We start from the raw sequence: 24,556 nt of genomic DNA on the forward strand, positions 1-24,556 counted from the left end.
TGGCCGCTTTCCACACTTGAAATGGACATTCTAGAGTATAGTATAAAGAACTAGCAGTTTAAAGACCTCGGTTTGTACAATTGCGGGCATAGCATGCGAGTAGGAGGTTAGCTTAACGTGTCTTCGTATGTCTTTGGCTGTATCTTCTAGGCTGAAGAAACACTTGGCGCCACTGTTCAGTGAAAGAAGGCTGAGCATGGAAACATTCCAAGGTAAACAGGCCAGTGGATGCACTAGTTATGCCATTTCGTCTCTTGTCTGTAGGATTCGCTTAGTAAATACTGTTCTTGCATGCAGTTCATGAGCTGTGTAGAAAGTTTAGCTTCAGCCTACTCGTACGCTATCCATAATGTAACGTCTCGTAGCTGTGGCGTCTGCACTGACCAGGCTAAGACAGAACTCGTTAACACAACATCAGCATGGCGCAAAAAGATGAAATGGGAACAATGTTGATTGGATGATTATGTTAGGGAGCGCGATGGCTCGGTATCTCGTTGATGCGCGTTGTTCATGGCCGGGTATCAGCTAAAATCCCACGTCCACTTTTAGAATGCCAGATTTCTTTTTTACTCAGCTTGATCTACTATAGTCTTTTCCAAGTAGTCATCTTTCTATTCTTATTCGTTTATTTCTTGAGGAGCTTCTCAAGCTCAGCCGCGACGGCATCACCAACCTCGGAGGTCTTGGCGGAACCGCCGATGTCCTTGGTGCGAATTCCATTGTCGATGACAATCTTCGTTGCCTCGTCGATCTTCTGTGCGATCTCGGGACGGCAGAGGGAGTATTTCAACATCATGCTCATTGAGAGAATTGTTGCGACAGGGTTGACGATGCCTTGCCCAGCGATGTCGGGAGCAGAGCCTGGGGAAAGTTAGATATGGACGACTCTGTGAGTAATTGGTAAACATACCGTGAATGGGCTCGTAGATGCCATTGATATTGGTCTTGCCATCGGGGATTCCTCCCAAACTGGCACTGGGGAGGAGACCCAAGCTTCCAGGGATGACACTAGCCTCGTCGCTGATGATGTCTCCGAAAAGGTTGCTGGTGACAATGACACCGTTCAAAGCTCTGGGGTTCTTCACCATCAACATGGCGGCGGAGTCGATGAGATGTGTTCCAGACTTGAGGTGTGGGTACTCCTCCTTCATGATCCTCTCGAAAGTCTTGCGCCATAATCTTGAAGTTGCCAACACGTTGGCCTTGTCCAGACTCCAGACAGGGACCGGTGGGTTCTCAACGGAAGCGAGGTTACCTGCCAATCGCACCACACGCTCGATCTCCTCCACCGAGTAGGGTTCTGTGTCCATAGCCTTGCCATCACCCTCATCCTCCTTTCGGTCGCCAAAGTATATTCCACCCGTGAGTTCGCGGATGATGTTGAAGTTTGTGCCACGGCAGACCTCGGCCTTGAGCGGGGATGCATCGACGAGGGAGTCTGAAGCGAAGAAGCAGGGTCGGAGGTTACCGAAAGTACCGAGTTCTTTTCGGAGTCGCAAGATGCCTTGTTCAGGTCGAACCTTGCCGGTTCCCCATTTCTGAAGAGTTGATTAGCACATGCTAACGTTGCGGCCGGGTCTTGGTCTTTACCGGTCCTCCCACGGCGCCGAGAATGATGGCATTTGCTGACTTGGCAGCAGCCAATGCCTCCTCTGTCAGGGGATTGTTGTGTGCGTCAATAGAGCACTATAATTGTGTCAGCGTGTGCTCATCTGAGCAGATGGCAATTGACGTACCCCTCCGAAGAGATGGTCCTGGAAGTTGAACTTCACATCGGTGTTGTTCTCGACGACCTTGAGGACCTACGATTGATGTTAATGATTTATCCAAGTGCTCTATCGGAGGTGGTACATACCTTGATTGCCTCTGCTACGACCTAGAGATGATTCATGTGAGCCTAGTCTTTGCAATGGACGCATGTAGCTTTACCTCAGGGCCAACACCATCGCCTAGGGTCCAATGGGTCAGCTGTTAGTTTCTCTTGAGAAGGTCTGTACTTACCGCCAAATACTACAATGTTGAATTCAGGCATGTTGGTGGATTGTTCGAGAAAATGATTGTGAGAGTGTGACAGCGACAAGCTCGAAATATTTCAAGAAGAAGCTCCCCCACATGAAATTGTAGTACCCCGCCGAAAGCCGGACCTCCGATTTCGGAGCGCACACAGCCGAGCACATCGCATGTCTCGAAGGCAAACAAACACTTTGCCCTTAACGACGCTCATTCCTCTTTGGCTCCATAAGTTTACAATGCCGATACATTCTCGCGACCTTTCCGCATATGCGCGGCAGAATCCGATCAGCAATGTGTACAAACCGAGGATCCCGGAATGCTTCCGATGTGGAGAGGCACTGATCCGATTATTGCAAATATGAAATTACATGGTGTGTCCTGTATGCCGGAAGCAAGATTCACGGACAAGAGAAATATGTTAAATTGATCAAGATACATACATGGTCTCACAGTCATTCACTGATCATTACTTGATTTATTCTTATGAAGGAGATGGCCTTGCACCGTACAATTGGCAACTGCTCCGTATCTATGTAACATGGAGAAGATTGCTCCGTATCCTTCTTTGCCATAACATACCTCATCATACCAATACACAACCTTGGCTCAACGCTGGAATGCGAATTTTACAGTAGCCTTTTGCTGTCCAGGGCCATAAATCCATTCAAAATGATTCTCAGCATTTCTTGAAATCGCGTACCATCGTGGCTGGCAAGACTTCCCAGCATCGAGTGATGGCCATCGGCGGATGGCCGCCTTGGCGTGACATCACTGGAGCATCTTGAGCAACGCCATCAAAGAGGGAACCTGACTGTTTGTACTTCTCCACAATGAGGTTTTGTGGGGTACAGAGAAAATACCCAGCCGTCAGCCCATTGGCGTGCCACGCGGCTCTTCTGGTGTCTCTGCATGTTCCATAGCTTAAGCTCTTTCTGGTTGCTCAGTGTGCACGCCGCTGACGTTCCCTGTCTTTTTGGCCCATAGCTTTGCACGTCCGGTCAGGTTATTACGCAAATGCGCATAGGCACAAGCCGGATCAATGCTCCGTGAGGAGACATAAAAGTATCGCACCTCCCGTGACATTACACTCGAAGTGTGCCTGACATCTTCTCTGCATTTTGTGTTGCCTCCCATCATGAAGTGCTCGATCTCATGGGCGTTGACCCTCGTGCCTCTCGTGGCCTCTATATACACAAATGGCAATATTACAGCGCCTTGTGATTCCGAGATCTACTGTTATGGCGACATGCTCAGAGAGATCGGGCTCGCTCGTCCCTTTGAAGATTCGAAGCTATTCGTAGACTTGTAAGATTAACGCTCCCCTATTGTTACACAAGCAAGGATTAACATAGTTACTAAGGCCGACATTGAAACCCTCGGACGAAGTACTTGCTGCCTTCCAGAATCTGTCCAGGCCCATTCAAAACAACACCGAATTGCAAGACTTCCTCACAGAAAACTTTGGCGTTGCGGGCGGCGAGCTTGAGGAGGTCCCAGTCGATCAGCTTGAAACATCACCCGACTTCTTGGACAACGTCAACAGCAGCACTGTAGCCAACTTCACCAGCCAGGTGATTGACATTTGGCCTCAGTTGACTCGTCGATATGTAGAACGTACCAACTGCACGGGTTGCGACGATTCGTTTCTGCCGGTAAACCGCACTTTTGTAATCGCCGGTGGTCGGTTCCGAGAACCATATTATTGGGATTCTTTCTGGATCGTCGAGGGCCTTCTTAGGACCAAAGGTTCATTCACCCAGATTGCCGAAAACATCATTGAAAATTTCCTAGACTTCGTTGAGGAATTTGGGTTCGTTCCTAATGGAGCGCGTAAATACTACTTGAACAGATCCCAACCTCCTCTCCTTGCCCAGATGGTTCGCGTATACGTTGAGTACACGCAAAACACCACTCTATTAGAGCGAGCACTCCCTCTTCTAGAAAAAGAGCATGAGTTTTGGGTTCAGAATAGGACTGTTGTGATAGAGGTTGGGGGGACCAACTACTCTTTGAATAATTATGAAGTAGACAACAACCAACCTAGACCCGAGTCATACCGCGAAGACTACGAGACTGCTACCAACGGGACGTTCTACAATGAAGAGGGCAAAACATTCAATGTTACGACACCACTCACAGACGAGGAAATCGCTGAGCTTTATTCCAACCTGGCTTCTGGTGCCGAAAGTGGCTTTGATTACACCTCACGCTGGATTGCGAATCCCAACGATGCTATCACAGATACCTTCTTCCCACTTCGGTCTTTGAACACCCGGAACATTATTCCTGTGGAGCTCAATTCAATCCTCTATCACAACGAGATCACGATCGCTGAATTCCATCGGCGCGAGGGCAACTACTCGGCGGCGAAAGAGTGGGCCAACCTGGCACAGGAACGCAGTGAGGCTATGCTTGCTGTCCTCTGGGACGAGGAGCATTTCTCCTACTTCGATTACAATCTGACTTCAGGCGCCAAGGACATATATATCCCAGCAGACAACTCTACCGTCGCAGATGACGAATCCGGTGCCCCCGAAGGCCAACAAGTTGCCTTTGCCCCCTCACAATTCTACCCATTCTGGTCCGGCGCCGCACCCGATGGCATCAAGAACAACCCTACCGCGATTCGCCGCGCATTCGCTCGCATTGAAGAGCTTCTCGATGACAGGGCTGGTGCCATCGCTGCTAGTAATTTACAAACAGGCCAGCAGTGGGATGAGCCCAATGTGTGGCCGCCACTCCAGTACATCCTTATCAAAGGCCTCATGAACACTCCTTACGAGGTCCCAACTCAGTATAGCGGAAATACGACTGACGAAGATTACGTCTGGGCGCAAAACCTCGCTCTCCGCCTCGCACAGCGATATCTCGATTCCACATTCTGCACATGGCGATCCACCGGCGGCCAGACCCCCGATTTCCCTCAGCTTGAGGGTGTAGAGGAAGGCGCAAATGGCACCATGTTTGAGAAGTACGCAGACACTGAGATCAACGCCGTCGGCGGTGGTGGAGAGTACGAAGTCGTGACCGGCTTCGGATGGACGAACGGCGTTCTCATCTGGGCTGTGGATCAGTTTGGACAGCAACTGACTACTCCTGACTGCGGAAACATCACCGCGGCTCATACTGAGAGTTCTGCTAAGGTGAAGAGACGCTCTGGTCCCAGTGCGGTGTATCTACCCAAGAACGACGCCAAATGGGTCAAACGATTTAATTGATGTATGATGTCAGTGTATATGATTTGACGGAATTTCACTGTATTTAGCACTTTTCAAATGTACATGATTTAATTTCTTTGCTTAATTCGTTGTCGAAATATTTACTAACCTCAATGCGAGGTAGCTTATTAAAAATATATGTTCAAGAAAATCCGACTTTCATCCTTCGAAGCTTGATATCGGCACCCAAATCTGACCAAGCCATAGCAAGAATGGTCAAAATACACTCATCACGGCATGACTTTACCACGCGGCTCGACATGGGCATGTTAGTCCTGAGTCTGTTGGCTATGCCCAGTATTGGGTGCCGCGCGTCGTCACCTGGGAAAGTTGACGCCTTGGGAAGTGGCGACAGCCTCTTACTACACCATGTGCAGGGTCGGCTTTGTGCCTAGTTGTATATCTTCATTCATGCCTCGCACGCTTCATGCGTTGCTCTTCCACATCTCTGCTTCCACCACTAATCATCTTCATCTTCGTCCTCGTCCTCGTCCTCGTCGTCCGAATCAGAATCAGAGTCCGAGTCCGAGTCTGATTCCGATTCAGACTCCTCCTCCTTCTCCTTTTCTTCCTCCTTTTTCTCTTCCTCGACAGGAGGTGTCTCGACCGCCGGCGCTGGTGGTGCAGCCTCTGCCGGAGATGCGGGAGGAGCCGCCTAACCCTAACTTTAGTAAATGACAAAGTTCCAGCTTGAAATGTCACTGGAGTAGAACTTACCTCCTCAGGTGGGGCAGGCGTAAAGGCCGCGTTGGCAAGCGGAAGCTCGCTAATGATGCCGCCTCTTGCTTCGGCACCGTCGACACTCTCTCCTGATGCCGCGGCCAACTTGGTGTAGTCGAGAATCTGCTGGTCATTTGCGCTAGAAATTACTACGTTAGCATCGCATATTGTAGACAGTTTCCTGGGACAAGCGCTTACGGATTGACGATCATAACCTGGCCATTCTGGCAATGCGGCCCAGTCGCGCAGTACAGGAACATAGTGTCCGAGCTCGGTACCAACATATTGAACGTTCCCACAGTCTGCTGTCCGTCCTGGAAGGGAATATGTCCACTGTGGACGCCGCCTGCCAGGGGCTTGCACGCATCGGTCGCGGTCGACTGCGTCACCGTGTGGTTTCCATTGCTGAACTGGAATTGGATGATGTCTCCAGGCGCGGCGTTGACTTTGTTCGGGATGAAGGTGTCTTGCGGTCCGCCGACAATGACTGTGATGAGCTTGTTTCCGCCAGTGGGTGTAGTCGTGTTGCCGGGTTCCTGGCGCTTCATGGGCGCAGATGCTAGGGGAGCGGCTGCTGCGCTCGCGACCAGAAGGGAGAGTGTTGATGTTGTGAGGATATGCATTTTGGATGTTTTCCGGATTGGTACTGTATCGTCGACGAAGGAGTGGATTATAGTGGGAGTACCGATCAACGGTGTGTGGAAGAAACGAAGAAAAGAATGACTACAAACCGTTCAACGGTGATCTGCCGAATATCCAGCGACAGATAGAAATAAACACCAACGAATTAACAAGAATGTTAAGAAAAGGAAAGGAAGTTGATGCAAAAGCGATCACAGGAGAAGGCAGAACAGGAAACATCTATAAGGCATTTCGTAACGACGCAAATGGGTAATCATCAATGACCCCAAGGCAGCCAAGGCCAAACTAGGTATGATCTACGCATTTCCTTTTGAGAACTTTCAACAGTCTTTGTTTCAGAAATCATGCCAGGGCCCACGAGCCTGAGGAAGACTAGGGTGGTGAATGTGCGACACGTCCTCATTCGTTGATTACGGTTCGCTTGGTCATGTTCCTTGGAAGGCACATCCCCTCTGTCTGTCCCAGACAGGGCGTCCATTACTGCTTCAGGACTCAGGATCTGATAGCTCCAAAATTAGAGAGTACATAGGCGCATTCGTACGTGCTCGTGAATCAATGCGATGGGCCGTTTATATGGAAATGACGACGACAGCCGCGTCCACAACTGCGCAATCTGATGCGACGTGCTTGAACACACTCTAAGTCGTGATCTCTTGGTTGCGACAATTCGCAAGATACTCGTCGTACCACAAAAAAGCATACGCGGACCGGATCGAAGGCATTGTACTACATCTTGGAAGTATCCCCTTTTCTGAGGCCAGCTTCTTCGACAACCGCCGCAGTCCGCAAGTGGACAGACAAGCCGTGGGTAAACTTGTGGGTAATCGAACGTTTCCGCATATACTAAGCGCAACCAAGAAGCCTGCCAAACCTTCAAAGAATGCCATATATATTCACGTTTTCCCCTCATCAGCCAGTGAGGATTGGGCGCGTTCATATAATTGATGTTTGATGTTATCCGCGTGTCGTTTGAGGATGCCGGCACATGTGGGGGCGTGTGTCCGTACCAATGTTTCAAAGCCACACATGCGACTCCGGGCCAAGCCGAAAGACAGCATGCGGATGAAACGCGACTCTGGTCGGCCCATCTTATATAGACGGTTCGGTCGGCAGTTTTTGAGACAGTTTGTTTGCGCTGGGCTGCTGATTGCATAAGCGCTGCCTGCTGATGCGGAATGCGGACTGGCACATTCTTTGCTATGGGAAGTGCATGTGATTTGCGCCAGCAAACTGTTTCGTAGATCCTTTAATTCTACGAAATATCCCCTCAGATACTTGCTTCACTGTCTATTGGTGCGCGGTGCATCAGGGCGCTTTCAATCCAGACAGCTGTGCGCATACTGCTTCATTGATTCACTATCATGAATCAAATGAGTGAAGACTCTAAGTCCTATGTGCAACGTCGTTTACCATTCCTACTGACCATTAAGAAAGGAACATACCATTACAATTAGCATGTTAGTTCAGAATCGTTACTCAGCTTCATGCATCTATAGATCTCAAGAGTATCCCGATGCTCTAAGTTCCACTAACCTTATCAAGGAATAGTCTTCCGGAGAGCCCTCCTTTTAATTGAACGTCATGACAACAATGTCTACCCTAAATACGATGATGCATATCAATTACACAATGCCTCATTGCAATCTGACGAAATATCGATGACACGGTCGCACGCTGACGCGCCTACACGTGATTGTCAGGGACAAGTCTAGCTTCGATGTATTTGCTTCGAGACAATTGGGAATTCCACAATGCACTAACGCAAGTCCAAGTGTAAACAGATCATAATGACAACATACATTCTACCTCGTTCATTGGAATTTCTACTGGAATTATACATGTGATTGTTCAATGGACTCTGTCATCTGCTCCTCTGAGGGCCTTCGATTGATCAGACAATGCAAAGCAATGCTTACTCTATTGCAATACTTCTAGAATCCAGGTGCTGGCTTTGTTGACATGTAGACGTCATGAAAAACTAAACTTTGACCTCAAGCCGAAATCTCTCAATCTACCCCACGATTCCCGAACGACAGACAGGGGTCGAGAAGAACGGAGATGACATCGACGGCGTCAGATACCCGCCGATTGCCTGCCATAGCGCTCGCCAGATCCGTCGTAGCCTTCATGGCGTTCGTCGTGCCTCACCTTTTACGATCAGACCTAAGTATTGTTAGATTGACATGCCCGACTTGATGCGTGTAATGCACTAGTAGAGCTGTATAACCTCTGACTATTGCATTGCATCATGGCTCGAGTGACCTCACGCTGACGGCAATCACTTCTGAACGTAAAAGTATAAGTATTTGCAGAAGAACACCGCCCTTAAAGAGTCATTCCTACCACATCATATCCCATTCAACTCCAAAAAGCAACAGTACCTCCTTCTTACATTACACCACAAACTTATCCCAAATACCATCATGACCGACAACACCAACCCAGGAAACTTCGCCAACCGCCCCAAGGAGGAGGTGCAGAACATCGCTAAGAAGGGCGGCGAGGCCTCGCATCTTGGCGGCTTTGCTAGTATGGATGCCGACAAGCAGGTAACCTTCCCTCGTGAAACCTTTTGGTAATGTACAGGTTGTTAAAGTTTCATGACAGAGAGACATTGCTTCCAAGGGTGGTCAAGCCTCATCTGGTTCTTTTGAACCCGGTAGTGAGAAAGCTCGAGAGGCCGGGCGGAAGGGCGGATTGAAATAGATCTATGCTATTGGAATTAGGCATAACTGTACAGGACTTCATACAGTGGGTGCTATCAGACAAATTGACGTTATAAAATTAATAAACCCTCCACGTAAAAGGAGCATCAAACCAAACTTTTACTACCTGTACTTTACAACAACGCTTATGGGTTTGTCAGAAAATCTTCATCCCGATTTTACAGATGATTCCGTACTCTTGTGATCTTCAGTCAACTGACCATGGCATCTTATTGATTATGACTCTATCATTGAAGCTTCTTTGCCCTACTGAGTCCGATGCTGAACGTATGTCGCCACATCAAGAAAAGGTACGCCATGTGTTAACTGTAAGAAGCTTGAAAGCTCTACTCAGGATCAGATATGTCTAGCTCATCAAAGTACTCATCCAAGTCACTTGTAGCGTCGTCCTTCGAAGCGCAGCATATGCCGCAGAAGGCTCCACGCCCCAGTTGCTGACATGCGCTATTGATAGAATTCATCAGCGATGTCGCCGTGAGCCGCTCCTGTGGTTGAGGTTCTACCATGTCCTGGACCCAATCAAGCACTACGTTGTCGGTAGGGCTGCCTATTGCTCTAAGCTGCGCGATGAACATACGCATGCCAGCAAGATTTGAACGCATGAATGTCTGCCGTGATCCATGCTCTCCAAGAAATTTGTAAAGTCCTTCCACCGTTTTACCTTTGAGAACCGCTACCATCTCGAGGAAAACGACTCCTAGACTCCAGATATCAGACGAGGTGTTTCGAGGCTCGTAGTTGGCTACCTCGGGCGCACAGTACTTCGGTGTCATGCCATTCACCATGCTAGTTGTAGTGCTACCGTCCCGATCCGTGAAGTCGAGCGCCAGTCCGAAGTCAGTGAATAGGACGTTTCCGCCGTGTACCAAGATATTGCTAGGCTTGATGTCTTTGTGCCTGATACTTTGTCCGTGCAAGAACTCAAGCGCCCTAGCTAGACAGCCAAAGAAGGTCCGAAGCTCTCCAAAGGTTGGCATATCGGCACGCGCAAGGTAGGTGGACAGATCCATATCAGCAACAGGACACATGATTAGCCCTATGTGCTGTGAGTCGGTGTAACTTCCGATGAACTCCACCACGTGGTGGTGCCTTAAACGTTTCAGAACTTTGATCTCGGTGATGAACTGTTGAACGCATTCTTTTCGTCGTTTAGCATCTGCTGTTCGCCCACCGAGAAAATTTCTCCGGGACACTCGCTTGAGTGCATACTCCCGGAAGCTGATTGTGCTGAGAACTCGGTCAACCTGTCCAAACCCTCCAGAACCAAGGGTGCCTTTCATTTCTAGCGGAAGTGAGTCATGCCCTTGGAAATGGCAATGCTTGCCTTTCTCAAGGTCCATTGACTTAGTCATCACCCGGTTTTGTGCAGTGACGAACTGTGAGCACCCGCCGGGTCGAAGACATGACGGAAGACCATTTTCGGTAAAGGGGAGCCAGTGGTCGGAGTAGCCTAAGTCGATGAAAGTGTCAATGGCGGTTAAACAGTCGATAGTTCGAAGAACTATGTACAATCTTGGAACTTTGCTCCATTGTTGATTAATCTGCCGTAGTAATCGCGCGACTTGTTGGATCTGGGTGTCGGTGTATACCAATTGCTTATTATTGTTATCGGCGAAAAGATCACTCAGTCGGCCCAAAACAGTCTTTATATGAGGCTCTATTGTCTCGCTCGGCGTGGTTGTCTCGCTCGGCGTGGTTGTCGCGGATGGCGTGGTTGTCGCGGATGGCGTGGTTGTCGCGGATGGCGTGATTGTCGCGGATGGCGTATTTGCATGAATGACCTTTTGTAGCAATTCTTTGCTTTCATGAGTGTCCTCATGATTCACGCCTAGAACCTTTGCCCGAAGTTGGACCAGATGTCGCAGCAGCTCCTCTGCCTCCATGTATTTCTTCTGCTCATTGAGCACTGATCCCAGCCAGAACCTGGTGTCGAGCGAGGAAATGTGGTCTTGTCCGAGTGCTCGCTCTTTCCCACGTAATGTCTGGCGAAGTACCTCCTCTGCCTCACTGTACTTCTCCTGCTTATAGAGTGTTACTCCTAGCCAGCCCTTGCAAGATAGCGTGTCCGCACGGTCTGGTCCAAGTGTCTGCTCGAGCCTATGCAATGTCTGGCGAAGCACCTCCTCTGCCTCACTGTACTTCTCCTGCTTACAGAGTGCTGCTCCTAGCCAGCGCTTGCTATGTAGCGTGTTCGCATGGTCTGGTCCAAGTGTCTGCTCTTGCCCGCGCACTGTTTGACGAAGCACCTCCTCTGCCTCACTATACGTCTCCTGCCTATAGAGCGTTTTTCCTAGCCAGAACTTGCTGTAGAGCGTGTCTTTGTGGTCTGGTCCAAGTGTCTCTTCTTGCATGCGCACTAATTGGCGAAATACGTCCTCTGCCTCACTGTGACGCCCCTCGTTGGTCAAACGTGTTCCTCTGTCGAAGTCTAGCTTTGTTGCAGAGGTGAGGGCTATATCTCGTAAAAACTTGCGCATTGCTTCCCTTGCTGTTTGAACTGCTTTTGCACGATGCAGTTATTGGGAAAGGACCGGGTATAGACCTGACTATGGTCAGAATTACAGCTAAGTTCTGTGGACGTTTAAACAAAGCTAAGAGGGAGAGAAATTTGATCCAACATACTCAAATATATGGAGTAGGGAACAATACATGCGAGTTCCCGATTCTGTCATTCGTGAGACCTGAGGTCTGTTGTTCAGTTCACTGTCGAGGATTGATGTAGTCAGGCTGAGAAACAGATGCCAGCTGAATAGGACGAGTCAAGTAAGCTCGGGTGCGGACGTATATTCTTCCGAACCTCTCATATTCATCTCCGAAGCTTGAAAATCTGGCAAGGCTGAAGGCAATCCTATGGTGACTGAGAAAAGCGGGTGGCCGGCTTTATGTAGGGCTGAGATTGTATATCGCTACGCCAAATAAAACCTTTTGCTTAGAATGGACGCTAGCAATTACATGAACCAAATAATCTTATTAGGCGGACTCGATATTAGTTACAAGCTATAATGCTAATAGTTTAGGCCTTACTGTGTGTACTTGGTGTATGTAAGATCTGCCCCGGCTGCGATATCCCCAACCGATTCCTGGCCCGCTTTATTTGCTTTTGGCTGCTCGAAAGAAAGACTAAGACGGGCTCTTATAGCTAGACTTTAGCACAATAGCCATTCTCTAGAAAACGGAAAACGAGGCTATGTGGCTCCATCCTACATTTCATCTCGACCTTGCTCAAAAGCTACACCGAAAACCAGGTACAGATTTTGAGCCAGACGTACTTCCTGCTCTTATCAAACTCTGGGGATTTCGGTGGCTTCGCCGCGTGAAGGCGCCTGGTAAAGACTTGACATTTTGACCACACGTTGTAGAAGCACTTGGGATCTGATTGTACTAAAATAATACCGTAGACACTGAGAAGCATGCTGTTGTTGGTAGATAAAGATGACGCATAGATCTCTACTATTAACCAGAGTACGGGTCTTGAAATATGGATTGTTGTGTACTATCATACGAGATGGCCCTCGTATCGTATCCTACTTCGACGAGTGTAGAGACAGAGACTATATCTACGTAGCGAATGATCTTACACTGCTGTTCATACAATGTTAATGACTTGTATGTGTCAAATGACGAAAGCATCACGGGTTCAGATCGGACACTATCACAATTCCTAGACCTTTGATGTGTATGATATTGACTGATTGTTATGAATATTTGAAGAAGTATGAAAGTTGTGCCATGCATTGTGAAGATTGATCTCGAAATCCCGCCAGCGATGCCTTGAGATACGAACTATCCTGCAAGAGAGTTTCAAAGATTGGGGGAGTGACGATTGCCAAAGGTGTTGTGTAGAGAAGAGAAAGGATGGAAACAAAACGATGCACAAAGGGTATATACAGTCAGAAATGAAAGGTAGGATCAACCTACGCGAAACTAAGGGATTTATGCCTCAGAGAAGCGAATGCGAAGCATCTCTCAGCACTGAAGCGGAGCGAGGTTGTACTCGCCATCGCCCTCATGAATTTCACCACCGGCAGGGTCAAACTCGACTTCGTTGGGGTTACCTGGAAGGTCGCAGCCGCTGGGGTTGATCATCATGTTTCCACGTTGGGCGAAGGCCACAACGCGTCGGGCATTGGTGTTGCGTGATGCAAAGCTCTGGAGGCGACGCTTGTGGAGATCCAAGGCTTGTCGGGCCACGAGGTGACGCTTTGTCTTGGGCGACGTGCAGTCGTAGCATTCGCAGCCTTTAGTCCATGAGTCGCTTGGACACTCGCACGTGCAACCAGAGAGTGTGTACTGCTGGTTCGGAGGCTGTGAACTTGGTGGAGTAGGGGTGGCACTCTGCTGTGGCTTGGTGGGAGAAGCACTTTGCTGTGGGCCCTTGGGGGATTCGCTTTTACCGCCAGTGATGGTGACCGATGCGCAGTTCATGTTGAATTCCTTCTCACGATTGATCCAAGTCCAGGCGAAGACTGCCTTTCCAGAAGGCATGTCTGCTGGGACGGTGAAGTCGAACTTCTGGGTGCTGGGATCTTGAGAGCCCTCGCGCAAAGGACAGTTCCCATTCCAGGTTGAGGCGATCTTGAACGTCTTACCACCATCAACGGAGAACCCGATTTGGCATGAGCCCCCGTAATGGGTACCTTTAATCTTCATTAGATATGTTCAATGAATATGCCAGAGAGCGTGATACATACCTCCCTCAGGGTTCTCAATTTCAGAACGGATCCTGTGGCCCGAGAGCGTGAAGTTGGCGGTTTGACCAGCTTTCCAGGTCACGACAGATTGACCTTCGTCAGTGTCAAGAGCATCAAGATGGCCGTGGCAAGTATCGAGAGGTTCCATTCCACAGCAGCCGTAGGGGTAGTTGAGCTTGGGGTCAACCTGCTTGGTGAAGGGGTTGTTATCACCCCTCAAAGTTGGGGGGAATTGCAGGTGCATGTGGGCATGAGCTGCGCCCATGAGCGCCATAACGGCAAGAGTCATATACATGGTGACGTGTAGTTTATTGCGTTTCCCTGAGATGAGGTTGATGATAGTGCGTGTAAAGGACAAGAGTTTGCGGTTCTTATGTATAAAAGAGTGACAAGGGCAAAGAACGGGCTGCTTTCTTTCGTTTTGGCTTTGCTTCGAAACTGCACAACGAATATGACAAGCTTGCTTTGACAGATGTCAGTTGACAAGATGTTGCACTGTGTATGTTGACTCTGAGATTCAGGTCGCAAGTCCAGTAACAGAAGAACGGAAGACAACGGCTACAAGGAAGAGGCTGAAAGAGGGTAAACGGGCCTGCGTTTGGTAACCAAAAACACGAAAGGAGTGAAGGAGTGAAAAGTCCACCAAGACTCAGGGCTTGCCTGCAAAAGAGTGTGTCACGGTGTGATGATGAAAGTGAATAGCGGCGTTGAAGCCTTCTTAAACATTGCACTCATGACCTATAGTGGCTACCAAGTGCTCAGAGGTGTGAGCAATATCAGCGGCGAGGGTCTAGCGGGAGATGAGCAAGCCAGCGCCTCAGCCGTTGTGCAACACAAAGGCCGCGCAGAGGGATCTATAGCGAACCTCGACTGGGTTCCAAAGACAAAGCATGAGACAAACAGAAGCGTGCCCATGGCTTTGCCACAGCCAGTGTGCGCAGCTCCGTCTCATCGGAGGTCACTGCAGGGTGTTAGTTAGAGCGGCGTTTGATGTTTCGAAACGCAATGTCGGGTGCGGGAAGAGCCAGTGGAGAGTCATCTGGGGCGTTTGTTCCTGAACTCAGTCTAAATTCTGGAGATGGAGAAAGGGTACGGTTGAGTGGTGGTGATGATAGATGGTGGTAATCTGGTTGCAGCATCTTGGAGTTTGATTGACCATGAACCCGCCATTTCTGGGGGTCGTTCCGTGCATGTTTCAAGCTTTCCCCCTTTCGTAACCAACCTGGCGCTTGTCTCTGCCACCAAAAGGCTCCCTGGGCAAGGGGGGAGGCGATAACCGAATAAAACCACAGAACGGGAACAACTGGGGAACCGCGCACTTGACCTTGCCCAGATGAATCTGATCCATCACCCCTAGAGCCTCACATGGCTCTCTGGCGTATGTGAGGCATATCTGTGGCTCAATGTGGGAGACGGACTAGGAAGCAAAGAATATCGCCTGACAAGACCGCAGCCGTCATAGATGCCTGCATAGGTCGTCACTGCAACATGAAGAATGCCAATCCGACAGACCCATCAAATCGCCGCAAATCTATTGCATAGCACTGTATGTACCTGCTTAGCCGCCCTGAGACATGGTTTTTAAGCACACCCTCCTTTCATAATTCAATGAATCCTTCAGGCAATCCAGATCAATCCTGCAATCCAGGGCCATTTTCGCTGGCCCTGTTCTTATCGATAGACACTGGCACTGACATGGGGCATGGAATGCATGGGTATGTACCGATGACCACATACCACGGATGAACTTGTTACAACATGTCTTATGAGTCGTACGTAGAGGTGAGTAGACTGTCACGCAAGCTGCATGTTTCCTCTACCTCCTGCCTCCTGCCTTTGCTTACTGGATGAGCGGCGGGATGAATGTTTAACGTTAGCCCTGTCCTACCTAAATTAACACTGCAAGCATCCGCTCATCCTATCCAGATCCTACTTGGTCTTTACTCCTGCATGACCTGTTTTAGGGGCATTTCCACTTACCTCTTTGTTTTGCTTGTATCAATTCAATTCGTCAAGGACGACCGCTGTGTCTCCGCAAGGGACTATGGGTGTGCGCAGAAGCATAAATGCTTTTTCAAAAAGGATGACCAAGTTCAAGTTCCCGATGGCTCTAAAGATGAACAATACATTCTCACTGCGCCGTCTCATCTAGCTCATGATGCGTCCTCCGGCTGGGTGCATGGAGAGACAAGACCATACGAATCCTTCGCAGAAACTTCGAGGAAGAGATACCTGCCGAGTTTGGTTACATCCGCATGTGCTGCAGAGCTCGGGCTTGTGATGCACAAGCTCGTCCAGGGACGGTGCATTCTTCCAGAGGCTCTCTCTAAGGCATCTCTTCCCCTCCAAATTAGACTTTGCCTATCAGAAACCTACTTTCGATTGAGCAAACGGAGTGTACCTTTGGGATTCCCAATGACCGCTGTCGGGCGATGCTTCCACCAGCGAGCCTTGTAGGTCTCCCCTCGCCTCATCCGATCCCGAAAAGAACTTACGCAGTTCTGTGGCACAATGTCTCGTAGCGCTTGGTCATCTGTCGCCGTTCATTTGTCCTGAACCTCGAGCCCTCGCACTCTTGCACCAGCTAGGCACTCCCGTTAGCCGCGACCATTGCCTTCTTTCGATCCACTCATTCTCCTTCATCTCCCCTCCTCATTCACTTCAAAACGTAATCTGCGTTCTACCTTCGACCTTCCTTTCATCCCCTTTATCCTCACTCATCTCCACGACAAACACGATTTCCTCTTTCGGAGAGCATTTCCAGATGCCTAAGTAGTCAATGTGTAGGAGTGGATCACGCCCTGAACACCGCCCGACTCCCCGCCAAGTATCGGTCGTTCCGACCCACTGTTTCAACTGTCACCAAGTCCAAGCCGTCAATTGGGCCTGTCCGCCACTGTCCATTAATCGGTATATGAGGCACGTACCTGTTCCTTGCCAGCCGCCGCGGCGGTGCCTGACGACCAAAGCCATTTTGGTCGATCCTAGTCGCAGTCCTATATCTCGATTCTTGATGTTCAGGCACAGTTTTCCCTATTACTCACCAAGAGTTCCCGTTGTGAGACCGTACCTATTATACAAAAAGTAATTTGAAGTCTTAATGCGATGAAATGAAGTTATGCCAATACCTGAAACTGAAATCTCCACCAAAAGCTTCCAAACAAATTGCAAGGGACCAAGTTGGTCATGATTATGGTCTTCATACGATCAAGTACTCAGGCAAATTCTTTCTCTTCTACGTAACTATTACCCTATCTATGGACACATTCCAATAGTTATGTCCAGAATAAGGCAGCCCATGTCTCTTATTGATGGCATAAATCACGATAGTCTTGCACTGACATTTCGAGCACATATCGGTCAACAATAACAACCAGATTTATCTTATGTATGTAGTATCCCGCAGTAATGCACAGCATCCATCTTCCTTGACTTCTACTTCAGACGTGTCCATTCCAGTAGACAAGGCCAGGTGCCTGACTCCACCCTCTTTGCTATTGTTCACTGTCATTTCTCTCATGATCATACAGCCTATGCTTTCGATTGCTCACAATAATACAATCAAACCGCTTGGTACTTGCAGGCCAAGACTAAGATGTTTTTCTACACACATCTTCACTTGACTGTTTTCACATTTGGGTCTCGCCTCGCAAAGGAGATCTTTCCTGAGGATGGCAGATCTGAAGACGATGGGGTTTTCTAAGCTTCACTTCCATTTTCATTTGAGCGGCTGGATCATCTTGCACCGTTGTTACCATCAGAAGAAGCGTAGCCCCGCAGCTACATCACGACTTAGTCAAGTGAGAGCTAAAAATGAAGTGACTCCAGCCCCAATGTACCGTAACCGACAGGTGAAATTCCATTTCAACAAAGAGCCTCACAGATCGACCAATTAGAGACCAGGTCCACAACCTTAAATTGCACACACCATTTTCTCTAAAGTGATTTAGATATTTACGTCTTCAATAATACTAGTGCCTGTGGCAGCCTAGAGGGCGTCGGGGCCAACTACGCAGGTACCTACTGCCACGTACTTGACTTCCTGCTACTTAAATTCTTGCGTTAGAGACCTACCAACCTAGATATTTTCGCGAGCAACCAGAGAGGAACATAGAGCTGGAGGGCGTATACAGCTCATTGGTCCTCTTTCAACAACACGAACGCATACTTTCCGCTCAACAACAAGCACGCAACCGCCCAATGACATCGTGGGAGCAACAAGAGATTGCGCGTCTAAAGCAGTTGATTAAGGAAACAAAGCAGGAGCGACAAGAAGCAGAAGCGAAGACCAAACGTACCACTCTTCAAGAATATCTTCGCGCCCATCATACATCACTCTCTGGGCCAATTCGTGTCCAGGCGTACTGGAATCTTCACACACAGAGCTCTATGTCGAGACCGGGAGACATGCCTCGCCCGAGGTTATTGAAGCCTTGGGAAGATTTTCAAACAAGACAGCACCACATTTTCCAGACCGTTGGCGACTGTGTCGCCGATAAGCGATTATTTTCCTCCCTTCATTTCATCGAAGAACGTGGAAAGCAACTTGAGCGAATGCTTCACAACCGACCACTGGCAAGTGAGAAGACTGTGGAGATATATCACTCAGTGGCCGTTGAAAACCCTGTGGAGACAGTCATCGAACAACTTGCACAGATAAACGACACTCGCCTTCAATTGGAAGGCAGTATTTTGTTCGCATGGCCCGTCAGCTCTCTTGATGATAGCAACGAAGAGGTTCAGGCTCAGACTTCAGACTCGACCCCAAATCCCCGACGCACCGATCAGCGTTGCGTCTACGTCGAGGAATCCAACGGTGCACAGCGCCTCTGCATGCTTGTGCAATACGAAGCAGCTGACGGACTGACGGCCTCTGTGCTGAGAACTGGCCTTCAGCGAGCGGATAGTGGATCCATGAATCTGTCTGAAGTCATCAATCGGACTACAATACCGTCAAATTCGGATTCAAACTTTGTGTATAGATCGGAACAGTTGGTGACAACAGCTTTTGCTCAGGCTTATTCCTCCATGGTTGAGAATGGCCTCCTGTATAGCAAAATAACTTCCGGACCTATCGACGTCTTTCTAAAGATTCTAGTGCATGAGCCACACACGCTCTACCACCATCTTGCAGAACCTCTCGTTGAAGCTGAGGCCGAGGCCGGGATGGATATCTTACCTCATCGGACCGCAGTTGGCCAGACCTTGGCCTTTTGTTTAATGGCAATGCGCTCAAAGCCTTGTTCTCAGAAATGGCGAAAGGCTATTGTGACAGATGCCGACAGGTCAGGCATTGGCGAGGAGCTTACATTAAGCCAGATGCCCGAGAAAGAAAACACCACTTCTCCACGATCCTCGCGGTCCGAAGACCGAAAGTACTCTGTCACGCGCTCCCCAATCATGTTGAAATCGAAGACGGCAGCGAAACGAAAGGCTAGCTACGGTTCTGTGCAGGATCAACAAAGCCCATCTAGCTCAGACGATGACCCAGACGCTAAAACATCAAGCAACCGAGATGATCACGCACAGAAGTCCAGCAAAGAGACATATACAAGCGAGATTTTGAAGCAAGCTACAGAGAATGATATACGCCACCGGCCGTACTGCACTCAAGCCTGCCTGCTCGGACTCGTACGAGAACAGCTCTTAGATGATTCTTGTCCAAATATCGACGCACATCGTGGCTATCGAAATACCAACCATCATACTATGAATCACAAGTCTTTTGTGGAACATATGTTACATCAACTCGATGAAGATCCCGATAATGGAATTTTGCCACTCGGAAAGCAAGGTGCCCGTGGTGCTCTGTTCAAATTATCTCTGGAGCACTACGAATACACTTTTGTCGCAAAAGGAACTGTGATGGCGTTCAAAGAAGACTTGGAGCACGAAGCCTTAGTTTACCGACACTTAGAAAAGATTCAAGGGGAGCTTGTGCCAGTCTATCTCGGGAGTATCTCCCTGAAGATACCTTGGTATCTCGATTATGGGGTAAGAATACACCACATGCTGTTAATGTCCTGGGCAGGTGAGCGGGCGTGCAAGGACTTGATGACAACTATGGGTCGAGATCTGAATGCCGAAGCGAGCAAAATAGAAACACAAATCCTGGATTGTGGAGTGGAGCATGGGGACGTGCATGGTCCGAATGTACTATGGAATCCAATCACTAAAACAGTGATGCTGATAGATTTCGAGCGTTCAAATATCTTACAGGAGATTCCCCCCACGCGAAAGCGGAAGCATATCAGTGCGTCATGAAGGAAAAGGTTGCTCGAAGTCAAATCAGAGCAATCTTGTTCTCAAGGTTCCGAGTCGAGGCTATACCATTGACGTGCTCCGAGAAAGTTGACGTTGTCGTGGTGATGAGCACAAGCTCTACCTCTTGTGGAAATTTGGATGCGCTTCATCAAGATAAGTCCGAAAAGAACAGCACGAAACCATTTGTAAGAAGGAAGAGGAAACACATGTCCGATTGATGGGGGATTTAAAACATCAATTTGGAAAGTGATCCCTGTGGAACGAACCACCAGACTTGATACAAGGGGCCTCTTTGCAACATGCTTTAAAGGACCACTACATTGTACAGTACATTTATGCCCAAAGGCATTCCCAATTCCAAGAATACAACCACTATATTGAATATAACCTTGCGTCCTACATCTCGTTTTGGTGGCGTGATTCTTATTTCTCTTCTACTTGTAAGGGCATGCGAATTCATCTCCTTAGGCATGTTGAAAGGCTTCTCAGTACGCATTAAATGTCCTCATTCCACGAAATCCTACTTGGTAGTGAATGAAGTTCCCGTTATCATCATGATGTTCCAACTCATGTATGTAATTGTACGCTTTGCCACGAATGGTCTAGTCAACTGGTCTTAACCAATTTTTTTCCTCTTCACCAAACCTCCAACAAACAAAACACCATCCACCACCAACAACAACGCCTTTGGTATCTGACGCGTCTTCGATCTAAGACCATCGTATCAATTAGCTATGCATCATCTCAATCATCACTCTTAACACACTCACACAGCAGACTCAACACACCCCAACCTTCCCCCAGGTAAGCCTCTCTTCCCTGCCTTCCATTTCAACGCGCAACCCAAAAAAAACCAACTCTTCTTGTCAAATGATGAATCTCATATATTGGAGCTGTCCTAATTACACCATGCGGACTCAAATATTACGCACTGAAAATTCTGAAACACAAAACAACTCAACATTCTTGTCGGAACGCATTTCTTGTCACTCATTTCAAATTGCACTTTAGCTGACAATTTTATGAAAAGTTTAGTAAACTCCTTTGATCATCGACGTCGGTCGCCTTTCGTAAGAATCGTGTCGTATAGTTTGGCAGAGATGGGCGTGCAAGCGGGATGCCGTCGACTCGCTATAGATATTCATTAATCGATCCACATTGAAACAATTGTTCGTCCATCTTCGAATTGTCCTACATGATATAACATCAGTGATGAGAGTCTTGATAGGTCGTGACATGCTGGGCTGGATGAGATGTGGTTGGCATTCGAGAAAGGAGTACCATGCTGCTATGGTATTGTGCCGTCAAATCTAAGAGATAGGCAGCGTGGTTATCATCCTCCTGGAATGCTCGCTTGAAACACATGCACGAGTTCCGCAAGCCAATCTCAATATTCTTACGCGATGAGTACTTAGCCTCCAGACACAGGAGGAAGACCATCGGGGTGAACTATGTTCATATCAAAGTCACATACCCATCAAACAACTCTAACGCATACACGAAACCGATATGATGTGCATAGCAAAATCCCCAAAAGAAAAGGCATACCCCTACGCAAGTCTTCCGCCTAGATGAGTGTGTAACTAGAGGATCACTGTCTTTTCGTGTTGCAACTCATTAATATCGCATTTTCGAAGCAACGCTATCGAACAGACGAAGCGACCGCGAAAATCTCTCGTCCCAATGAAAGCAACTGCGACGCTGTCTGTCTGTCTGTCTGCGTGCCTGCCTGAGTGTATGTCCTTTCCCAGCTATCACCTATGACAGTTTCCCCCTCAGTGCAACACATGCATCTGCACTCTCGAACCCCACCTAATTCTACATAGAGGTGACATCAGAACAAAATCCAATAAACCCTCCCTTTCCAACGTCTTTCCCTCCAATGTTCACTTCCCCTTCTTTTCCCTTTTCTCCCCACAAAATCTCACTACTGCCATCATCAATGTGTTCTCTCTAAGTGCGAGGGTCAAACTAATATTCTACGTACCTGTTGCCCACTCGATCACGAACTCCTCCACCTTCCATACTCCTCATCTTCCCGCTCACGCCTAATATGGTCTCTGCCATTATTTCGTTTTCGCATGTCAATTACCATCTCATCACAGTACTCAAACCAATTCAGACCACTTCACGAAAACAGACAACGGCAACTTGGCAAAGCAAATCAAACAGCAACATTCAAAAATTTCGATTTGGGTATACATACATACATAATGAAATGATTCATGTATTTTGAAAAATAGTAAGTTGAACGAGTGAGCGAAGAAAGCTTGCATCGACACTTCACTGCTCACTTTTCATTTCTAAATCCTCTCCTTTCCTTCCCTATCCTTCCCAGTGTTCCTTTCTTTTCTTCCCCGCGGTATTCATAAGGACGTTGGGAAAAGACCATGCTAATCCTAATCATTCATTCAGCCCGGGACTCTATCCTCTGGGCGAGAGCTAACACTGCAACCTATTTGTGCTCGGGTATGTCTGTTCACGGGCCACCAGAAAAGAAGAAACGACGATAGTCCAAAAGAGAAAAACCTAGACTCCGACAGCAGGAAGTCCACTCATTTCACGCGATGGAACAAGTTCGTTTATAGCTTCTCGCCCTCAGCAGGAGCAGCAGCAGGAGCAGCAGGGGCGGCGGTGGCGGCAGGCTCAGCAGCAGATTGTTGGTTCTGCGCCTCCTCGGCCTTCTTCTGCTCTTCAGCCTGCTTGGCGGCCTCCTCTTCGGCCTTCTTCTGCTCCTCCTCTGCGTTGTTCTGCTCGCCCTCCTGGTTCTGCTGTTGCTGCTGCTGCTCGGCCTCCTTCTTCGCGGCCTCCTCGGCAGCCTTGGCCTCGTCGAGCGCCTTCTTCTCCTGCTCAGCAGCCTGGTTGTTGAGGTCGTTGTCGCCGTTGTTGTTCTCGATCTTCTGGACGTCCTCGAGCTCAGCCTGCCAGACGCCACCGAGAGTAGCGGCGGGGTCCTCAGCGACAGAGCTCCAAGTGGGCTTGCTGCCGAAGAGCTGGACTGCCGCGGTCTGGGTGGGGACGCTGACGATGTTGTTTCCGCCCCTGCCCTTGCCACCGCCGAGGATGTTGTTCTGGAAGTTCTGGAAGCCTCCGACGCCGCCGAGGATGTTCTGCGCGATGAGGGTCTCCTGCTGGAAGATCATGACGGTCTGGGTGGCGGCGAGGCCACGGTTGGCGACGACGGCGCTCTGCGCGAAGACGTTCTGCTGGAACTGGTTGCCGCGGCCATCATCGACGGCGATCTGGATCTCCTGCACGACGAGCATGACGGTCGACTGCTGGTTGAAGTTGTTGCGGAAGTTGGACTTGCGGAACAGGTTGTTGAGCTGGTTGTTGAAGCCGTTCTGCTGGTTGTTGACGATGAGGACCTCATTGGCTTGCTGCACGACTTGCTGTTGGAAGCCGTTGTCGATGATCTGCAGGTTCTGCTCTTGGATCTGGATCACTTGCTGCTGGTTGTTGAAGTTGTTGAAGCCGTCGATGAAGCTGAAGCCCTGGGCATTGCGGCCCGCATTGTTGCCGAAGACAAGGTTGTTGTTGGGTGTGCGAGGAGCAATGGGCTTAGCAGCTGGATGTTGTGTTAGTCACTGTGAGTGGTTGATATTGCCTGCATTGACTTACCAGCGAGACCAGTCGCAAGAGCTACCGTGGCGTATGTCTTGAAGAACATCTTGAATATAATTGGAGAGAGGGATATATAATTGAGCAATTACGTTCCAAGAGGCGGGTATTAGAGGTGATGTCGTAGTAATTACTAAACGTCGCAGACGTATGAAAGTGAATGTTCAGAAGAAGATCGTTCGTAATGAAAGGCTATCAAAGCGTGTGAAAAAAACTATTGCAGACTATCAAAGTCGCTATATTAAATCAAGTTAAAGATTGAAGGGGGGAAGGGAGGAAAGGATTGTCGATTGAATGATAGTGGATGTGAGTGAGGAGAGAGAAAGAAACAACTTGAACGGACAGCACATCTCTGGACTTATATTCTTCACATTCATGCTGCAATGCTGCAATGCTGCATGCTCATACTCCGTCCGGCACATGCAATCCGCCCATCACAAAACTTCCACACCACACTTGCCTCAGTCCTCCCCTCCCCGCCGCCATCACCCCCAGGCAACACACACAAAATGGTCAACAAATCCTCCGGCCTACACACCTCCCGACGACCGCCAAGCCCTCCCCCAGCGCGCCTCAAACGCACGCCAAGAGTAGCTTATCCAGTCGCTCCCTGCGTCGCTCTGGCGTGCTCTGCGTGCCTCTCCTCCCTGAGGCAGGCAGG

The 24,556-nt window shown here is 48.9% G+C and overlaps 11 protein-coding genes across 11 annotated transcripts; 4 read left to right on the top strand and 7 right to left on the bottom strand.

Moving 5' to 3' along the window:
• Positions 1–438: 438 nt before the first annotated feature.
• Positions 439–2,072, bottom strand: BU24DRAFT_427136 (3-isopropylmalate dehydrogenase). Its single transcript, XM_033529150.1, has 7 exons — positions 2,002–2,072; positions 1,930–1,949; positions 1,856–1,876; positions 1,737–1,802; positions 1,591–1,686; positions 911–1,538; positions 439–861 (listed from the first exon to the last, which is right to left on the bottom strand). Exons 1-7 carry the CDS (start codon positions 2,030–2,032, stop codon positions 626–628), a joined length of 1,098 nt encoding a protein of 365 aa, XP_033379279.1. The 5' UTR covers positions 2,033–2,072; the 3' UTR covers positions 439–625.
• Positions 2,073–3,148: 1,076 nt separating this feature from the next.
• BU24DRAFT_355119 (glycoside hydrolase family 37 protein) lies at positions 3,149–5,231 on the top strand (the record flags this gene model as incomplete). Its single annotated transcript, XM_033523838.1, has 2 exons — positions 3,149–3,318; positions 3,374–5,231. The coding sequence occupies 2 exons, from the start codon at positions 3,149–3,151 to the stop codon at positions 5,229–5,231; spliced, it is 2,028 nt and encodes a 675-aa protein (XP_033379280.1).
• Positions 5,232–5,841: 610 nt separating this feature from the next.
• BU24DRAFT_320413 (uncharacterized protein) lies at positions 5,842–6,544 on the bottom strand (the record flags this gene model as incomplete). Its single annotated transcript, XM_033522920.1, has 3 exons — positions 5,842–5,886; positions 5,934–6,090; positions 6,150–6,544. Coding segments are annotated over 3 exons (597 nt in total), but the record flags the coding sequence as incomplete, so codon positions are not given.
• A 548-nt stretch (positions 6,545–7,092) lies between these two features.
• On the bottom strand, positions 7,093–7,632 carry BU24DRAFT_427141 (uncharacterized protein). The gene has a single exon (XM_033529151.1). The coding sequence runs from the start codon at positions 7,478–7,480 to the stop codon at positions 7,232–7,234; it is 249 nt and encodes an 82-aa protein (XP_033379282.1). The 5' UTR covers positions 7,481–7,632; the 3' UTR covers positions 7,093–7,231.
• Positions 7,633–9,016: 1,384 nt separating this feature from the next.
• BU24DRAFT_466698 (uncharacterized protein) lies at positions 9,017–9,299 on the top strand (the record flags this gene model as incomplete). Its single annotated transcript, XM_033532389.1, has 2 exons — positions 9,017–9,142; positions 9,201–9,299. The coding sequence occupies 2 exons, from the start codon at positions 9,017–9,019 to the stop codon at positions 9,297–9,299; spliced, it is 225 nt and encodes a 74-aa protein (XP_033379283.1).
• Positions 9,262–12,041, bottom strand: BU24DRAFT_399037 (kinase-like protein). Its single transcript, XM_033525398.1, has 2 exons — positions 11,942–12,041; positions 9,262–11,861 (listed from the first exon to the last, which is right to left on the bottom strand). The coding sequence occupies exon 2, from the start codon at positions 11,794–11,796 to the stop codon at positions 9,646–9,648; it is 2,151 nt and encodes a 716-aa protein (XP_033379284.1). The 5' UTR covers positions 11,797–11,861; positions 11,942–12,041; the 3' UTR covers positions 9,262–9,645.
• Positions 12,042–13,285: 1,244 nt separating this feature from the next.
• Positions 13,286–14,305, bottom strand: BU24DRAFT_466700 (lytic polysaccharide monooxygenase; the record flags this gene model as incomplete). The annotated part of the gene is made up of 2 exons (XM_033532390.1): positions 13,286–13,956; positions 14,011–14,305. The coding sequence occupies 2 exons, from the start codon at positions 14,303–14,305 to the stop codon at positions 13,286–13,288; spliced, it is 966 nt and encodes a 321-aa protein (XP_033379285.1).
• Positions 14,306–15,305: 1,000 nt separating this feature from the next.
• BU24DRAFT_49397 (uncharacterized protein) lies at positions 15,306–16,628 on the top strand. Its single transcript, XM_033534005.1, has 3 exons — positions 15,306–15,556; positions 15,632–15,792; positions 15,937–16,628. Exons 2-3 carry the CDS (start codon positions 15,769–15,771, stop codon positions 16,465–16,467), a joined length of 555 nt encoding a protein of 184 aa, XP_033379286.1. The 5' UTR covers positions 15,306–15,556; positions 15,632–15,768; the 3' UTR covers positions 16,468–16,628.
• Positions 16,629–18,077: 1,449 nt separating this feature from the next.
• On the top strand, positions 18,078–20,442 carry BU24DRAFT_49433 (uncharacterized protein). The gene has a single exon (XM_033534039.1). It carries the CDS (start codon positions 18,211–18,213, stop codon positions 20,272–20,274), a length of 2,064 nt encoding a protein of 687 aa, XP_033379287.1. The 5' UTR covers positions 18,078–18,210; the 3' UTR covers positions 20,275–20,442.
• Positions 20,206–20,795, bottom strand: BU24DRAFT_427146 (uncharacterized protein). The gene has a single exon (XM_033529152.1). The coding sequence runs from the start codon at positions 20,744–20,746 to the stop codon at positions 20,579–20,581; it is 168 nt and encodes a 55-aa protein (XP_033379288.1). The 5' UTR covers positions 20,747–20,795; the 3' UTR covers positions 20,206–20,578.
• Positions 20,796–22,683: 1,888 nt separating this feature from the next.
• BU24DRAFT_49478 (uncharacterized protein) lies at positions 22,684–24,115 on the bottom strand. The gene is made up of 3 exons (XM_033534082.1): positions 23,896–24,115; positions 22,998–23,842; positions 22,684–22,955 (listed from the first exon to the last, which is right to left on the bottom strand). The coding sequence occupies exons 1-3, from the start codon at positions 23,942–23,944 to the stop codon at positions 22,857–22,859; spliced, it is 993 nt and encodes a 330-aa protein (XP_033379289.1). The 5' UTR covers positions 23,945–24,115; the 3' UTR covers positions 22,684–22,856.
• Positions 24,116–24,556: the final 441 nt, after the last annotated feature.

Source organism: Aaosphaeria arxii (genome assembly GCF_010015735.1).
Source record: "Aaosphaeria arxii CBS 175.79 unplaced genomic scaffold BU24scaffold_10, whole genome shotgun sequence".
Taxonomy (NCBI): domain Eukaryota; kingdom Fungi; phylum Ascomycota; class Dothideomycetes; order Pleosporales; genus Aaosphaeria; species Aaosphaeria arxii.

Bases quoted from the DNA above. Each gene is read 5' to 3' on its own strand.
- BU24DRAFT_427136 (XM_033529150.1), bottom strand. From the start codon at position 2,032: ATGCCTGAATTCAACATTGTAGTATTTGGCG. The intron at 1,950-2,001 runs GTAAGTACAGAC...ATTGGACCCTAG, and splicing joins CAACATTGTAGTATTTGGCG to GCGATGGTGTTGGCCCTGAG. The intron at 1,539-1,590 runs GTAAAGACCAAG...TCAACTCTTCAG, and splicing joins TCGGCGCCGTGGGAGGACCG to AAATGGGGAACCGGCAAGGT.
- BU24DRAFT_427141 (XM_033529151.1), bottom strand. From the start codon at position 7,480: ATGGCATTCTTTGAAGGTTTGGCAGGCTTCTTGGTTGCGCTTAGTATA.
- BU24DRAFT_399037 (XM_033525398.1), bottom strand. From the start codon at position 11,796: ATGCGCAAGTTTTTACGAGATATAGCCCTCACCTCTGCAACAAAGCTA.
- BU24DRAFT_49397 (XM_033534005.1), top strand. From the start codon at position 15,769: ATGTCTTATGAGTCGTACGTAGAG. The intron at 15,793-15,936 runs GTGAGTAGACTG...CATCCTATCCAG, and splicing joins CTTATGAGTCGTACGTAGAG to ATCCTACTTGGTCTTTACTC.
- BU24DRAFT_49433 (XM_033534039.1), top strand. From the start codon at position 18,211: ATGACATCGTGGGAGCAACAAGAGATTGCGCGTCTAAAGCAGTTGATT.
- BU24DRAFT_427146 (XM_033529152.1), bottom strand. From the start codon at position 20,746: ATGCCTAAGGAGATGAATTCGCATGCCCTTACAAGTAGAAGAGAAATA.
- BU24DRAFT_49478 (XM_033534082.1), bottom strand. From the start codon at position 23,944: ATGTTCTTCAAGACATACGCCACGGTAGCTCTTGCGACTGGTCTCGCT. The intron at 23,843-23,895 runs GTAAGTCAATGC...CACAACATCCAG, and splicing joins TCTTGCGACTGGTCTCGCTG to CTGCTAAGCCCATTGCTCCT. The intron at 22,956-22,997 runs GCCGAAGAGGAG...GAGCAGAAGAAG, and splicing joins CAGAGGAGGAGCAGAAGAAG to GCCGAGGAGGCGCAGAACCA.